The sequence below is a fragment of the Psittacula echo genome (genome assembly GCF_963264785.1).
Source record: "Psittacula echo genome assembly, chromosome: Z".
Taxonomy (NCBI): Eukaryota; Metazoa; Chordata; class Aves; order Psittaciformes; family Psittacidae; genus Psittacula; species Psittacula echo.
In genome coordinates, this window is record NC_137742.1 from 100348027 (window position 1) to 100365691 (window position 17665).

Sequence of the window (17665 nt, forward strand, 5' to 3'; positions counted from 1 at the left end):
AGGAGGCTTTCTAAGTCCCTCATTTAAGACTGATTCACTGAGGAATATACAATTCGTTTATTACTGGTATTAATTAAACCATTGTGAATTTTAAAACATGTTTTCAAAAATAACTTGTATTTTTATAATATTTTTTCCAAACTGTGGCTCCTCTGAATCAGTTTTTCACATTTGTCTTTCAGCAGAAGGGTTATCCCTTTCCTTAAATAACCAGGAAAAAAAAAATAGCTGTGAAATTTAAACAGTCTGAGAGCTCTTGGCATATAGTGGTAGTAACAGGTTTCTGTCCATCTTGAGTTGATGTTAATGCAGAGGTTTTGCTCACCGAGGGCAACAGCCCATAACAAATACTAGAAATAAGACATTCATACAAATAGGTATTTTCTTTTAATCAAATTTCCCCCTAGAGGAATACCATGAATAAATTTATTTTTTGTGGAAGTCCACAGTTTAGTATATTCCCATTAAGTTTTGATCCTTCTGCAATCCTTGTACATTACCAGTTTGTGCTGCTTGGAGACATGAAGACTGCAAACTTGAGATGGAAACATTCACCACTGCAAACAGCAGCATTGCACTGGAATTCTATAGGGTTGGTATATTTCAACTAGTAATTAGATAGCTATTTCCATGTAATTTGCTGCATCATTTGTAATTTGACATGAATGTGATCTGAAGAGGCAGGTTTTTAATAAGTGTTACTTTCAATTCTGTTACCTGGAAACTTCATGCATCTGCTTTGTGTGTTGGGAATTTCTGGTACCCCTTAGATACCTCAATGGGCAGACAGTCTTCATAACTTCACAGCACAGTGTAAATATTTTCCGAGGCTCTATGTAAATGTCTTTCTTTTGAAACTGTAAATAAATGTGTAAATAAAGTCTTCTCAAGAGAAGCTTGTTTTGCCTGACTCAGACACACGACTTAATATATACTGTTTTTTGGTCTGTTCTGGTTTTCAGCATCTCTATCTCGCCCATAAGAAGAAGTTAGTTGAGGACTACCTGCTAGTGCTGTATTTCTAGGACTTCCCTCTCTGGATTTAAATGTTAGTTTGAGAAAACAGTTAACATAATGGTATGATTAATCATAGACTCATACAGTAGTTAGGGTTGGAGTGGACCTTAAGATCATCAGGTTCCAACCCCCCTGCAATGGGCAGGGACACCTCACAACAGACCATGTCATCCAAGACTTCATCCAACCTGGCTGAAACAATGCCAGGTTTTCTAATACACAGGCCATACAGGACACATAGAGTTGTCTCTTGCCAACTTGTACCCTTGGAGAACCTTCCAGGACTCAGACCATTAACATTCCACTATGCATCTGCCTCTGTGTAACTTCTTCCTAATGCTTTCTCCTAAATGACTTACTTCAGGTATTTAATGAATGACCGCAAACGTAAAGTTCCGAAATACTCCTTGGAACAGTGTAGGTTACCTAGCCTATGGCCTGTTTCTGACTTGTGCTTCTGCGGAAGGCAACTTCTATCTCTTCTATAACCTCTGCAAAGTAGGTTTCTCTAATGTACATGTGTACCTCTTAAGTTCTCGTAGTGAAGGTTACAGGAACTGCACAAATGAATGTGATACAGGCCCACTTACCGCCACCACGGGAGGGTGACGGGGCTGAGGCTGTCACAAGCGCTCTTCCTGTGGAAAAAGCCCCAGTTTCTCATACTCTCACATCCACACCATTACTTCCTTTTTGTTTGCTTCCGGTGCGGACACGCTTTCCTAGCGCCTTCTGTGCGGCCGCCTTAACGGCTCCTCCTCCCTTCAGCGCCCCGCCACTATAATGGCTCCTCCTCCTCCCCTCAGCGCCTCACCGCCCTAATGGCTCCTCCTCCTCCCCGTAGCGCCCCGACCACCACCGCCCGGTGACGCAGCAGGCGGGGCCGTCTCACGCTCCTGCTGAATATTCACTCTCGGCGGCGGGTATTGGCGGCCGCGCCCGGAAGCGGGGAGCGAGCAGCTGACAGCAAAATGGCGGCGGCTGCGGCCGGGCGGCGTGGCGGGGCGCTGGGGCGGCCACCGGCACCTCCGCCTGTGCCTGTGTCCTTGCCGGTGGGGGACCTGCTGCCCGCCGGCGAGCTGGTGCGGCCCTCGGTGACAGAGCTGTCCCAAGTGAGGACCAACATCCTGTGCACCGTGCCCGGCTGCGGCAAGGTGCTGCCCAACAGCCCGGCTCTCAACATGCACCTCAGCAAGGCCCACCCGGTCCAGGTACCGTCACCGCCCTGAGTCGGGCCCGCCAGGCGCTTCCATCTTGCTGAGCCCCCAAAGGGTCGCCTCTCGTCTTAGTCTCGGTCTTTGAGGCTCTTTAACGGTGCGGCTTCTTTTTCCGCCCTGGGCCGTATCCCCGGAACCACCGCGCCGCGGATGAGGGGATTCGCTTCTCCGGGCTGTACGGGGGCTCTGTGGGGTTGGTCTTACGGAGCGTAGTGGTGTGGGTGGGGTGGTCCAGAGACGATGGGAGAGTGTTTCTCCTCTGCTTCAGTCCCTCCACGTGAGAAGTGTGCGAGTGTACGTGTGTAATACACGAGCGTGTGTGCGTAGTCTGACCCATCAGACTCATGCAGTAGTGAGAATACCACTGAAACTACTTACAGGGGAAAAAAGCCAGTTTTGTACTGGCGTTAAACATAACGAAGGCAGTGAAAAGTTCTTTGGGGCTCAGTTTCTAATATTTCACTTGCCTATTGCTTCTCTTTCTGCAGTAAGTTACAGCCCCACTTGAGAGGTGCTGTGCAAACACGCTGTGTTTCCTACCCTCGGCAGTTGGCAAGGCACCAAGATCCAAACGCTGAGTGCTGTTATGCTGGGGGAGTTGTTTGTGTTTTAAAATGTCTGTGAGCCAAAACCAAAAAATGCTAGCTGGATGCCGTTTTGGAAGCAAGCTCTCATTGCCATAGTACTCGTGAGAAAACAGCACACACCGGGGGGGAGGAGGGCCGCAGTTCTGCAAGCATGTCAGTGCTGTGTGGGCCTTTCAGAAGCATGTCCTGTACTGTTCTTAAAACCATAACACCGAGTGTGTGAAGGCAAATCTGATTCCTGTAAAACTTGAAGCACAGCATTCATAGCTGCGTTCTGAAAATGCAGCCCCAGTGGGCAGACAGTAAAGATGCTTGTTTTGTGAAATGACTAATTCCAGGATCTGATATGTGTTACAGATGGTCATGGGTGATGAGCGCAAGGAAGTACTCTGAAGTATACTTGATATCTCCTGTCTCTGTTTTATTTCATTTCCTAATACGCGCTAACAGCTTTAGTGCGTGTGCTGTATTATATCTCGTGTGTAGGAGTGGAGGTACAGCAGACGTTGAAAAGGCTCATTCAGGTTCAGCAGACAGTCATCTCGGATCATGCTCTGAATGTATGCGGCAGCCAGCGAGGAGCAGAGCTGTGGGTTACAGCTCATGGGTGAGGAAGTGCGGCTCACTCACCAGTCGCCTACATAGCTGCTAACTGTCGGTGCTTTGTAGAATTATAACATGTCATACCCCTCATTACCAAACCTTGTGACAGCTGGGATGAATACTGAAACATGGATGCATGCAGGTTTTTCAGGTACATTGCGCTTATGCCAAGGGTGTTGTAATTGAGAGTAAAGTGTTGAGGCTTAAGGGAGGCTAGGTTTTCTGTAATGTGCATTATGCATGGCTTGAGAATGCACCTTGAACGAAAGGCTAAAGATAGGAAGTTAAGCAGATACAAACCTAGGTGTGTGTTACTCTGTTTCTGCAGAAGGAGATGAACTTGCGCTAATATTTTAGTTTTAGTATTTCATTTTAAGAGATAACTGCCTCCCCGGAGAAAAAGAGTTTAGTAGATTGCATTTGTTAGTGAAAAATGAGGGATTAGTGACAAAGCAGCTTTGCAAATGAGATGGTAAGAAGCCTTTGGGGAAGGAGAGAACTTAGGGATGCTGAAGATAAGGGAGGTTGACTTGTTTAATTTTCATTATAAAAGTAGCACCAGTAGGATCTTTTGATACCAAAAACTGAGGTATTGTTGTTGCAGAGGAAGGACATTTACGTAGGAAAACAAGATTACCTTGTAAAAACTGAGTCAAGTCAGTACAAGGTTACAGTCTTGGGAAGTGATACCAAAAATTTGATCAGTCCTGGTTTCGGTCCTGGTTTGTAGCAGAAAACTGAGATGGCAAATGCTTGCAAAAGCTATTTGGTCATATGGTGTGCAGTTAGGATAATGCTGCTGTGAGAGGGGCAAACCTAAAATATGTCAGGAGGATATTCTTGGTCACTGGTGTAGGGTAGGAACCCCATTCAAATGAGCTGAAATGAACCCAGAAAAGCTGTAGAAAAGGACTACTGAGGATGATGAACAGCAATTGTGTCTGACAAAGAGAAATTAGAAGAATTTGGCTTGTTTGGTCTAACAAAAGAAGACATGATGAAGGGTTGGTAATAGCAGCTGTCTCCCTAGCGTAACTAGGCCAGAGGGCTGGTGACAACAACGTGGAAAACAGCAAGTAACAATCCTTGCTGCTGATGTAGTCAAGGTGAACTCAGTAACGTCTTGCCTTTCTGCAATAGAAAGGCTTATTCCAAAGAAGTAATTTAAAACAGTAAGACTAGACTGTAGCCAGTTATTAAAACAGGGATTTTTTGCAGAAGATCATGCATTTCTTTACTAAATAGCATGAGAAGTGCATTTATTCTTATTATGAAAACTATTGTGGTAATGTGATACATGCATTTGGGTAAACCATGCCAAGGGTAAGCTACCCTTTCCAGTTCAGCACTGACTACAGCCTCCCTGCTATCAAAGAAATACACAGAATTGCCTCCTTCATATTTTCCATGTTATGCTGATAGGGCTTGTGGCAACATCAGTATTCCTTGCAAATACAGGGGTCTGGTTGTGAGAAGTTATTGACAAATACCTACAATAATAGCAGTGGGTGGATATTGTAGAAACGTGGGAAGTGAAATCAGCTGCACAAGGACAGGACTTGTGAGAAGGTCTGACATGTGAGCAGCCAGATGGGGTTTTGAGAAGGTGTAAGATTAACCATTTAGAGCCAGGAGGGCTTTGAAGGTGGTCAGAACAGGATTACTGTCTGGATAGAGCTACTCATATGTGTAGAGTATCTCTCAACTGGCATCGGCGAATTTATGGTGGTCTGTGCCTCAAAAGTCTGTGTTCAGCTGTTGAAAGAACCTCTTGCTCATCTCATGTTTATACTTTGTGTTATTCTATACCATAGTGCATAAGTAGTTTTAAATACCCTGACTGTGGTTTACCTATTAAGTGCCTGAACATACTGCCATGACATTTGTTGTTGGGTTGTGACATTGAAGGTAACACACTTGGAGTAAGTCCTTATTTAGGAATGAATAACTCCAATTGCCACTTACTAAACCTATTTATTTCATCTGCAGTGCGAGAGACCAAACATAGTTTTGACTTTAAGGCAGATCTTTTCTCCTGAAGGCTTTGAGACTGGCATCCAAGTGTTTCTGGGTAAACTTAGGGTTAAAAAGTGTAATTGGGGTAGTGGGGCTGGAACAGCTGGATTCTTTTGAGTCATGTTCCTGGTTTGGGCAGTGGCTCTAAGAAGTGCAAAAACAATCACAATGATTATTCAGCAGAGATGAAGCAGGCCTGTTTATGAATGGTTTGTCCATGCATGGCAAAAACTGCTGTACATGAAGGTGCTTAGAAGGTTAAATCTTTACATGAAAACTCCCTTTTGAAAGATTTATTCCAGGTTTTCTTGATGAAATGGCAGCAGATCACTTTGGTTGAGAGCCTTTGCTTCTCTGAGTGTGGTATGGCATTAACAAAAATGAGCTTGCTGCGGTGTCAGCAGAACAGACTTGAGCTTGTGGAAATGTAACCAAAATGTTGCTTTAAGGGATTACCTTTTACACAGATTGTTTTAGATGGAGAGATGATTTGCAGAAAACCAAAGTCATTGAAGTGTCCCACTCATCTGCTTCATAGTGTTCCTGAAGTGCAAATGAAAGCACTTCACAAGGAAGGCAGGAGTAGCTCAGCGCACAGAACTGTTGGGTTGTGACTAGCAGTAGCTACAGAAGAAACAGGGAAACCCTCTGTATTCTGGCAGCTGTGGCACATACTTTCTTTGCTTCACATGGGATGACTGTTGTGCTTTGTGGATTCTTTGCCTGGTCCAACCTGTGTTGTAAACATGAAGGAGCTGGAGATCTGCCTGAAGATGATAGTCGGGGAGTGACTGTTGTAAAATCAACATTCTGCTACTACTGTCACTGGAAAGTTGGGAGCAGAGCTCAGACCAGGCATGCTCCAGAAATTTTCTGAATAACCACCTTGGGGATGCCGTTGTGGATGACTGTAACTGGCTCTGGGGGTTTGGTTGGCCTCCTACTGTGTCCCAGGATGCACAGACTCACAGCTACTCTGAGCATCAGGTTTTTAATAGTTCTTTTTTTTTTTTTTTGGCTTAGACTTAATTGCCTGAGGTTTCCACTGAGACCCTTTCACATAGGATATGATTACAGGGATATGGCTTCTCTGGTTTCAGTGGCTGTGTCCATAGGAGCAGGTTCTGTGTGGTTGAACAATCCAGACAATTGCCCTAATTTTCAGTATGCCGTTTTGAGGTCCTCTTGGAGCAAGTTCTCTTGCTTTCTTCTACAGTGTACATGTGATGGTCGGTGACACAGATCACACAGGGAATGTGAGTATGGCAGCCACTAAACGTTTGGAGGTTCAGAATTAACAGTGACTTCAGTGAGATTTTATTTATGCTCTGAATTAAATGGCAGAGTGTACTTGGCAGTTTTCATTTTATTACCAGTAAACTCCAACTAGTGCCAACAGAATTCTAATGTCAGGGGAGAGTTGGGTTACACCATGTGTGACTAACTTTAGTGGAGCTTCAAGTAGACTGTGCTACGAACAAGTTAAAACCACATTGAATCAGCAGTGTAGTATCCATAGGGAAAGCCTTTTGGCTCAGATAACACAAAAGGCAGTTATAATTGGTGTGGGGCAGCCAAGTATCTTGGTAGAAGTAAATAGTACAGTACCGGTACCCTGTAGAGGTTGCGATTTCACTTCACAATTTGATGGTACATTTGCAAAGTAGCATCTACCTTGGTGAAAACTCCATTTGAGCTTTCAAATGACTTAGGAAAGTGCCTTCAACTAATTGATGAGAGGTGTAAACTCAGTGAGTCAAAGTTGATGTGTATTCTGAATGTTGTGTCTTTCATACCCAAATTTGTAAAATTGTCAACTTCTCAACTGCTTCTTTTTCAGGATGGAAAACTTAATGCACCAATAAGGAAGAGTTTGAAAACATCTCAGAAATTCTACTGCTGTCCTATTGAAGGCTGCCCTAGAGGACCAAACAGACCATTTTCCCAATTTTCTCTGGTCAAACAGGTATTCCTATTTCCTAAACTATTATTTTCATACTGATTTAGTCTTGACTGTGTCTCCTACAGAGTGTACACTTGTGCCTTCAGATGTGAGCAAAGCCTCTGACCATATGTCCTCAAGTTGGACAATTGTGTTTAGAAACTCAGTGTGGGCATATGGTTAAGGAATTTGCATGTTTGCATGTTGCTATTAGAAGGCTTGAACCTTTTGGTGAGGCAGATGCCAGTATGTTCTGCTAAACTAGAAGACAGTACCTCTCAGCCAATTAAAAATACGGACAAAGATCAAAGGCATGGAGGGGGAGAATCACAGTAGCAACCAATAATGGTTTAAAATTACCATTTTAAGTAGTTAGTTTAAACTGCTTTTTTTAAGTGGTCAAGAGGTAAGAGGTTTTCTCTGTTTTGGTGTCAAAATGCGGTTATTTACTAGTTACCTGCTTAAGAAAACATGTAAGACTTGTTTCTGAATGAATGAGTGAAAAAAGCTCTTCTGCTGTTGGTTACCCTGGACAACCTGGGGAGACTGTAGGAGATGGAGTGGCTGGCACTTGGTGCTGTGAATGAAGAGGAGAAATTCTGCTGTTTGCTCTGCAGTTGACCTGTTTGACTTGAGAGTATTTGCTCAGTTGTAAGATCTTCAGGAACTTGCCCGTGTTGCAACATATACTTAAGTACGTTCTTTAATAAATGTATAGATGAACCTTGTTAATGTCCATAGGAAACCTCCAATAGCATTAGGACATATATATATCTTTATCTGTGTTTTAAAATGTACATAGCACAAGCAGACTTGCACACTTCAAATTCTTTCTGTTGATTTATTAAAGCTTGTAACTTATTCCTAATGAGACTTTTTAAAAACAAATTAACTCTACAGTTTGATGCTATTTAACAACTAAAAAAATGCAAATATTGTCTCCCCTAAACGTGATTTTCTTTTTTCTTAGCTTAGCTGAAAGCTAATGTTTGCTTCTCATTGTGTATTCTAGCACTTTATGAAAATGCATGCTGAAAAGAAGCACAAATGTGATAAATGTAGTAACTCCTATGGTACAGAGTGGTATTTGAAACGACATATAGAGGTCTGTGGCAAGACTTTCCAGTGTACTTGTGGGTGCCCTTATGCCAGCAGAACAGCATTACTGTCGCATATTTACAGAACTGGCCATGAAATTCCTGCAGAACACAGGTAAAAGTGAAGAAGTTAAGTAATGATACTCATGTTCATCACCAAGTTCTCTGACTGGCTTTTTATCCCTTTCTGTTGATTAAATTGTAACTAGGCGCACATTGTTTTAGCTGTACAGCAGTTTGCAGTTTCTTTGTTCTGTTGTTTTTGGTAGTTTCTGTTATGTTGAAGGCAAGGACAACTGTCTGATCAATAAGATTAGGTGTCCCCACATACAGTCCAAAAAGTACTCATGACACTGCACTGCATGGTGTAAATGCTGGTATTGTTGTATCTGCTTTTACAGTTCTATAAAAGTAGAAATTATATGGAAATGTTTATGGCTGGTAACTGGTGTGGAATGCAGTTTAGCTTTTCTTGTATAGCCTAGTCGGTTTTGCAAGTTTTGGTGGGGGAGGTTTCTTCTCTTTTTAATGGCTGTATATGCATGTGTAGGTTTAAATTTGCCTTAATATATACATACATTTTATAAAGGGTAGTCTGTTTCCTGAGGCCTAACCTGACTGATTTGGAGATACAACTGCTGCAAAATCAAGTTTTATGTGAAGGAATGCTAACTGTATCTTTGGTTTCCATGAGAGACCTTTACCTATACACTCATTTTGAAACCTCTGTTCCTTCAATGCTCAGTCTGAGTTAGCATCAAAGTTAGAAATTAAACTTGTCTTTAATTATAGTAGTTAATGTACAAGGGGGAAGAAACCATCTAAACTTCCACTTCCATTTAGAAATAGGTCTCCATAGAAGGGGTAACCTTTTTTCTTTTTGAAATGGGAGAGTGAGGAATGAAATCTTACACAACTGAAGTTCATGGAGTCTTTTTATGTTTAATCAGGGTTAGATGCCTTTTGTATACTCAACCGTGTCGGCAACTTCAGTTTATATTTTCAATGCAGTGACTCAAAAGAATGGCAAGCAGATGTTTTGTGCTTGAAAGAAGTATAAATTACTGATCTCGTGTTCACAGGGATCCTCCTAGTAAGAAAAGGAAAATGGAAACCTCTGTACATAATCAGCAGTTGGCAGAGAAAGCAAATGAAGCATTCATCAACACACACAATAATAATCCTGGCACTCAGGAATTGGAGTCCTCTGAAGTGAAAATAGCAGCCTCTCTTGAAGGCTCCTGCAGTTCTAACCTCACGAACCAAATGCAGCCAAAATGTACGCCGAAGATGCTCTTACCAAAGCCTAAGGTGGCTTTGGTTAAACTTCCAGTGATGCAGCTTGCTCACTTGCCTATATATGTGTCTGCAACAGACTCTTCTGTCAAACCTGCTGTAGTGGCTGTCGATAATCAAGGTTCACTTGTAAGTACTGTTCATTTATTGCCTCAATCAATAGGAATTCTGATTCCTGCACTGGAGGCAGAAACACTTGTGTTTAAAGACAGTATGCCTGTTTCAAAAGTGACAAATTCTGGTGATCGTGAACCCGTAAGTACCAGTTTACAAGTAGAGTTCGATAAGGTTACATTGAGTAACACAGGGCAGGAGATGGGGAATGTTTGTCACAAGAATAAAATCTCTTCAATTAATATACAGACTGACTTATCTTATATTTCACAGAACTTTGTACCAGCTGCAACCTGGACTCCCAGTTCTTCTGTATCCTCTTGCTCTCAGACAGATCTGTCATTCAGTTCACAGGTTTCGCTGCCCATCAGTGTACAAACACAGACGCTGCTGCCTGCTTCCAAACTGACTTCATCCATAGCTGCCCAGACTGATGCTTTTAGTCAGGTTTGTTTTCCATCATGTGGCATTTCTAGAGAGACTCAAACCAGTAGGACACAGGACTCTGTTGATGGAAGGGTACAGATGGACCAGGCTGTGATGTGCAGTGACATCTTTGACAATGTTGATTCATCATATGTTTCTACTCACATTGAACTTCCAGAAAACAACTTAATGCCTGCAAATATAGATCAAACCTTGCTGCAAAGAAGTAATTGCAAGAGCCTGAATCAAGATACAGTGAAGTCTGAATCACTTATCAACTTCAGTACACAGCCTAATATACTTCCATCTCAAAATACAATGGATAATCAAACCCAGACAATGGACTTGCTAAGCGATCTGGAAAACATCTTTTCAGGAAACATGCCTGGCCAGACACTGGATAATCGTAGCCTTTTGTCTGAGACAAGTTCTAATGCTGACACGCATCTACCATCTGGTCCATCACAGAGCACAGGAATAGACTTTGACATTGAAGAGTTCTTTTCAGCATCCAATATTCAAACTCAGACTGAAGAGAGTGATCTTGGTACCCTGAACCCTGAGCCAGTTTTGGAGTCACTGGACATAGAAACTCAAACTGATTTTTTATTTTCAGATAGTGCAACTCAATCATATAGCTGCCGAGGAAATTCTAACTTCTTAGGTTTGGAGATGTTCGATACACAGACACAGACAGACTTGAATTTCTTCTTGGACAGTAATGCCCATCTGCCTTTAGGGAGTATTCTGAAGCAGTCTAGTTTCTCCATGAGTACTGACTCGTCTGATACAGAAACCCAGACAGATGTATACCAGGCTATTAAAAATACACCTACGCAGAATATTGAAAGCAAAGTCCAGCTCAGTAGCGCTGAAACACAGACTATGGATAGCTGCTTTGAGAATCTAGGGAGTTTATTCCTTACCAGTAATGAGACACAGACAGCAATGGATGACTTTCTTCTGGCTGACTTGGCCTGGAACACAATGGAGTCTCAATTCAGTTCAGTAGAAACACAGACCTGTGAAGAGCTGTGCTCCTTGTTTCAGAGCTCTGACAAGCCTAGCCATTGAGTGCTACTTAATATAACCATTTCCTGTGGTTTGAAATTAAGTTATTGGGGTGGGAGAAGTGGCTTGACCAAGTCATCCACTTTGCGTTATTGAATGTAGTTATCGTGAGCAGTTGACCTAAGAGACTTCTCATGCTGAAGGTACTCTATCAAATGTGTATGACTTGACATAAACTGTGTGTGTGAATGGAGGGGAAAGGGAAGCTGTAACATGTTAATGTACATTTGAACCTTAAAAAAGAATTCATGGTGCCTATGTTTTTTTTTCTGAAACTCCTTTACGGAGGTGATACTGCTTTCATTTAAACAGAACAACTTTTGAAGTAGCTCTGTATACGTATGTATCTCTATCTACTCCTGGCTTACATATAAGGTTCCAATGTGCTGGACCAAAACCCTGAGCTGTCCAGTTCAGATGCTTCCCTGAACTTATGGGGGAGGATTCTATTAGTGTAAGCTACTTCTATTTACTTTTTTTAGTAGCTTGTATTTCAAATCTGGCATGAACATAATAAGCCGTATTGTTGTCTTTTACTTTATGCCTTCACAACTCGTTCTCCTGCATAAGTTGGTATTTTCCAAACACTAGACACATAGAGACTCCTGGATTGTCAAATATATTTATTACAAAACATGTAGAAAGCAGTAATTTTTTTATATTTTTCCCTAAGTGGCACAGATGTCCTTTGAAGTATAGAAAAAGAACTTTGAATTCACAACTGTAGGAGAAGTTACTGTGTTGTCCTTTTAGGTAGTGTAATAAATGGGACTAACGTTTCTAGAGTCTTCAGGAGGGATTTGCTTAAATTATTTCCGTCTCCAAGATGCAAATATTACAATGTCTGTGCCTCAAAGACTGGAATAATTTGTTTTTTGTTGAAATTCTCCTAGCTTTATTAAGATACAAGTTGAGAAGTGTTACAGTGGTTTATACCTCTATTACTTTAACAGAAATCTTTACAAATGGGAAATTATATTCTCTAAATTACTTATCTAGACTCTTGGCTTTGGACTTCCCACTTCCAAAACCAACTGGAATCCTTGCAGCAGAGCTGGGAGATCACCTCACAGAAGCCCTTTCAGAACAGCTGTATCTTGCTTTTGCAAATCTGACTGCAGCCCTCAGTTCCTGCAGCTTATGGAGAATTTTTCTGAGTATAGTCAAATTCAAACAAACTGATTTTTTTTTTTTTTTTTTTTGACAGAGAAATAAAACATGACCTTTTGGATTTATTTTTTTTTTTTAAATATTCATCTTGCCCCTTATATCATTGTTTGCAGTACTTTTAATGTGCATGAAAAAAAAAAGAAGCTGTGAATGTATGTTGGAATTCAGCCTTAACTAATTTTTGCATCTTACTATAATGCCTACAAAATGTAGGCCGCTAGTTTTGTTCTGGACAGGCTTTAGTTTGTTACCTTAAGTGAAAAGAGAAACCTCTTCGTGTCAAGTTCCTGGGGCTCTGACAGACTTTACTCCTCCATTGTGAGAGGAGCAGTGTTGGCTATGTATTTACTGGGCAGCCCACCAGTAAACATATGCCCAAGCCTTAGTTTTTGAAGGCTCACTATGCTTTGTGCTTCCTATCCTCAGCTCAGGGGTGTGGGAGTTACGTTACTCATCCACTGCAGCTAGCTTGTTTTGTTGGAAATGAGCAATACCTTTCTGTCTCTTCCTGACACCCTTTGAATTGCCATCGTTCACACTACGCTAATATGGTAAGTGTATACTTTTACTGGAAGTAATATCTTTATATTAACCATGAAGCTCATGTTTTCCTCCTGAAAAACAGAAAACTCAGCTGTGTTGCCTGTTTAATTTTTCAGCATTTCTGGTGCAATTTCAGAGTCTTCCAGATTTTGGCTGAAGAAACTGCAAAAAGGCATCTTGCAATTCCCCCCAAGAGTACATTAATTCTGCTTTGAGGAAAGGCCCCCCCCCCAGGCTTCACAGTGCCTAAAGTTCTCATCTTAAAGGTGGGATATATTAAAAACAGTCAGGGATTGCTTGTTGCTCTGTCTTCTGAAAATATGACTGATTCATATTTATTTGCCTGCTTTGAAATTGGGGAAATAAGATAACAAAGTTACATTAGTTTATTCTATTGCAGTATTTTTCTAGTAATGTTGCATTTTCACGTTTTAAGTGATTTTCCTTCTCCTTTCTTACCCCTGACTGGAATACTAGAGAATGTTTCTTCATACATAGGCTTCTGTTCCCCATGTGCAAGTTGCAGACGCATGGAAGAGAAGCAGCTACTATAAATCTGGTTGGAGAAAACAGCATTTTCCACAGCTGTAGAAGGCAGAAGGCCTGTGACCTCTGAATTTAGAAAGCCAGTCTTTTTTCTATGAGAAAGGGAATCTTAGGTGATGAGGAGCAGAATGGTGAAAGGCTTTGAACTGAGCCACCTGAGAGACCAGCTAGCGTTTAAAGAACTTTGAAACTAAATTACAAATCAGAATGTGAAAAGCCACATTCTTATGGTGGAAGCCAAAGCTCTTAACTGGAGTGACTATCAGAAAAATAACCTAAGGTTTGTGTGGATGCAGTCTTGCAATGTAATCGTTACTCATATGTTTTACTTTGTAATTAAATGTGTTGATAAGTTTTATGTGTTTTATTGGAACATGCAAATACCATTCCCTTCCCTCATCCTATGGATTTAAAATAGCTTGAAATTAATTAGGTGAACACTGTACCACAACATGAAATTATTTATTAAAACTATTAAGAAATTATTTCATGTGTCTGTATGGTCTAAGGGAAGTGGCTTATTCTGACCAAAGTTAACTTCTTTCTTCACAAATTTGGTTCTCCATAAATTATTCATGAAAGTCAGAAACTGGTTTAGATCCTGTGTCACTGGCATATGTTGCTCAGTTTGCATTTATTAAGTATTTTTGTGAAGGCTGTAACCAGACTTCACAGTTTGCTGAATCCCACAGTAAATCTGATGAAACCTTATCTGCGATGCTGTTGCTGAATATTTTTCACATTTGAACAAGTTCTTTAAAGGGGCTAATTTCCTATTTTGGCCATTGTTTTAAAAGTAAACTTCAGTTAAAACTATTACTTGGTAGTCCTAAATGATACTTGTCTCCCTTTTTCTGCAGTTTGTCTCTGATTTGATTTTTCAAGGCACTGTGTTGCAAGTATTGGTCAGCAGTAACTTAATCCTTCGCTTATTCTCTTTTGTATCCTCTATTGCCATTTGAACTGCTATGCAGGAAGTAGCATCAGATTCTCCATAGCCTCTTAGCACAAATTTTTGTCTGGAAGTGATACTAATACTACTTTTGCCTACTGTTTCAATTCCCTGCTTAATTCTGTTAGGCTGTGATTACTGGATCTTGATCTGGATGCCCATGTAATGCTACTCCAAAATTGAATTGGTAGTTTTGTAGTTTCACGTGAGCTTTTCTTAAGCATGTAGGAAAAATCGGACAAATGAAACACAGCAATTTTGGGACGTGTTCTATGAGAAAATAAGCGCAAAACAGCTGAAAAAGGAGAGGTCTGGTTTGTTGCCTTCCATGTTTATTTGTCACAGTGCTAAAGGTTTGTAAGACAGTAAATCTATGTTTCTTCTGCCTTTGGCTGTATTTGCCTCTATTTCTTCTAATATGCTTGTAAATACTTATTTCTGCTTTCAGTAAGGAAGGAATCCTCTCCCCACTCTTCATGTCAGCCTAGAGAAATCAGTAGTTTAAAGTCACAGTTTGCTAATGCTGCGTATTCTTAGCTGTGCAAAGCTGCTTGTGTCTAGAAAATTTTAACTTCCAAGGGATATGTAATCTTAATATATATACTTGCAGCTATAAATTAAACAGCTGTAATACAAGCCTTGTGAGACCTCATCCAGTTATGAACTTGATGTCTGTAACTTGGTGTATGTACCTAACACTCCTCACAAATTTTTATTCCAGGGCATGCACACAGTCATGTTTTTGTGTTGAAAACAGAAGGCTGAATTTCCGTGATAAATTATATGTACCTTGATTGTGTACAGGCAACAGAAGAGGCAACAGAAGAAAGAACGGTGACTGCCTTCCGCTGTTGTAAATCTTTCTCCTTCTAATACCTGCTCACATGCTTAGTCAGATCTGAATTGATATTACCTTTTGGTGAGGCTGGGTAGAGGTATAAGTGTTGGCAGGAATGGGATCTGAAGGCATTAGCTGGTTTTTTAATAACCTTTCAAATACAGGGTGAGTCAGTAGAACTAACACATACTGAATCAACATAGAGCGCTCAACTTGGAAAAGAATGTGCTGCTGAAATGACAGCTCAGAGATGAACCAAATGTACTTGCCTTTATTATTAAGGGTGTATGGCTTCCTGTGCTTTAATATATTTCTGATGTGTTAGGATTTTTTTATACATGATCTTAATGTACAGTTTACTGTTCCAAATACATTCACACCAAAATGTTGTTAACGTTCTGGGCCTTGCAAGCTTTTTCATTCACATTGGGTTTAAGGTGCTGTTATGAGTGTGTTCCTGGTAGAACAGGTTTACTGTAAACATTCTGTTAATCCCTTGACATGAACACTGAGGATAGGGCTGTTTAATCAAAGCAAGCTTCAATTCACGGTGTGAACATGCATCTCTTGTTTCTTTTGTTGCTGTTTTTAACAGTTTGTATGAACCTAAACGTGTGCTAGAAGGACTTGCTGCTTAGGACATGACTGAATTTTCTTGTTTAAAATGCCATTGCTATGCAGTTAGCAGAATCAAGGAACGACATGGTTTAACTCTTGTCTTGCAGTCAAGTTGAGGGTTATGTTTGTATTCGTGCGTGTGACTCTTCCACTTCACCAAAAATGGAACTGGACAGCCTGAAACCACAGAAACTCCTGAAGGAACTGTTGAGTTAAATAACACAAGTCCTTTGCTTCTGATTCTTTTTCATATACTGGCTTCACGGCAACATCTGCAACGTAACTAGCAGTGGAGTATAATAGATGACTCATGATGATGTAAACTGTACGTTTCACAACACCTAATGCGTTACATTCATGCTTCAGGCACTTGCATGCAGAGCAGGATTGGCAGTACATCTATCTACAAGAATTTGCAAGTGCATCTATGGTAAGGCTAGATATGAAAGACAGCCATATTTTTTTTATCCAGTTACAGAATTCAACACCTGATTATGATCTAATTTTAGCTTGTAATTATTTGGAATGGATGAGTAGTAAATCTCATGGGTGAGTCTTTCCCAAAGAATGTGTGAGTTAATCTCAACAAGGCTGAGGACTGTCCTTAAAATATTTCTCTTCACTAGTGAGATTTTGATCTAGTGGACAAACTTAGTTTTCAAAGGATGTCCGTTTAATTCTTCCTATTTAAGCCAGAAAACATCCACTGAACAAAAGCAAACCTTAATTTCTGAGGCGTATTTTAAAAGTGACAATCCCAAAGAAGGAATGTTGTCCTAGTAATCGTGAAACTTTTGAGTATATTAATGCATGCAGAGAGAATCTTGTGCCAAAATACTGTTTCATTTTTCCCTCTATTGGAAACTGAAGTGTTACACAAAGCTACTAGTAATTTATTCACAAGTATTGAAACGTTTTGTTCACAAATGAAGCACTTAGTCCTGTAAGTTATACATATTTTGGAATAAAGTGAACTTGAATCAGTTTTTTGGCTTCTGTTTTAATGGCTGCAGTCTGCCTACTGGCATTGGGTGAGGTATTCGGTGCCTGTTGGTAAGTACCACCCATTGCTCCTTAACATCTTACCTTTTGAAAGCTAAATGTCTTTGGAATTGGTAGAGATTTTGTAAATTAAAACATTATGGGTTTAAAATTAAAAAATTATAGTGTCAGTCCTTGATCTGCAGAGGTGAAAGAAGTTTTCCTCTCTAGTCCTCCATGAATCTTAGGAAGTTCAAACTCACAAGTATAATCATAATGTCAAGATGCTGCATTTTATAAAATGGAAATAAATTATTCGAGAGGTTCTCTGCTGTAGGTGAACCTAGGCATAGACTTCTGTGTGAGATCTGACGCATACAGACAGGGCTAGATTCTTCAGAGCCAGCAGCATCCACATTGCCTGCAGTAGTGCTCCCTCTCAAACCTCTTGGCAGTGAGTGCAAGATTAAGTCTTAAATTATCTTGTATACTCAGTGGAATTCCTTTTCAGTTTCAGCTCACTGACAGATAAATGTGTTTCTTCTACAACAGCTCTCAAAACAGAAGGATTATTTTGCATTCTTCTACCTTGTCATCCACCCCTCCTGTAGTTTTCAAGATCTTTAGAGTT

General features: G+C 40.7%; 1 protein-coding gene across 5 annotated transcripts; it reads left to right on the forward strand.

The window, feature by feature from the left end:
- Nucleotides 1-1971: 1971 nt before the first annotated feature.
- Nucleotides 1972-16979, forward strand: ATMIN (ATM interactor). Of its 5 annotated transcripts, none has more exons than XR_013958697.1 (5): nucleotides 1972-2228; nucleotides 7281-7406; nucleotides 8395-8594; nucleotides 9562-13365; nucleotides 15319-16979. XR_013958697.1 is itself a non-coding variant. In XM_080637082.1 (5 exons), exons 1-5 carry the CDS (start codon nucleotides 1989-1991, stop codon nucleotides 11387-11389), a joined length of 2136 nt encoding a protein of 711 aa, XP_080493208.1. In that variant the 5' UTR covers nucleotides 1972-1988; the 3' UTR covers nucleotides 11390-16979. The 5 variants fall into 5 exon arrangements, 3 of the variants coding, with proteins under 3 accessions (XP_080493208.1, XP_080493207.1, XP_080493209.1); XR_013958698.1 differs by having other exon boundaries at nucleotides 9562-13107; nucleotides 13216-16979; XM_080637082.1 differs by having other exon boundaries at nucleotides 9562-9904; nucleotides 10163-16979.
- Nucleotides 16980-17665: the final 686 nt, after the last annotated feature.

Coding starts and splice junctions, on each gene's coding strand:
- ATMIN (XM_080637081.1), top strand. CDS start 1,989: ATGGCGGCGGCTGCGGCCGGGCGGCGTGGCGGGGCGCTGGGGCGGCCA. Junction 2,229..7,280: donor GCAAGGCCCACCCGGTCCAG/GTACCGTCACCG, acceptor CTTCTTTTTCAG/GATGGAAAACTTAATGCACC. Junction 8,595..9,561: donor GAAATTCCTGCAGAACACAG/GTAAAAGTGAAG, acceptor TCGTGTTCACAG/GGATCCTCCTAGTAAGAAAA.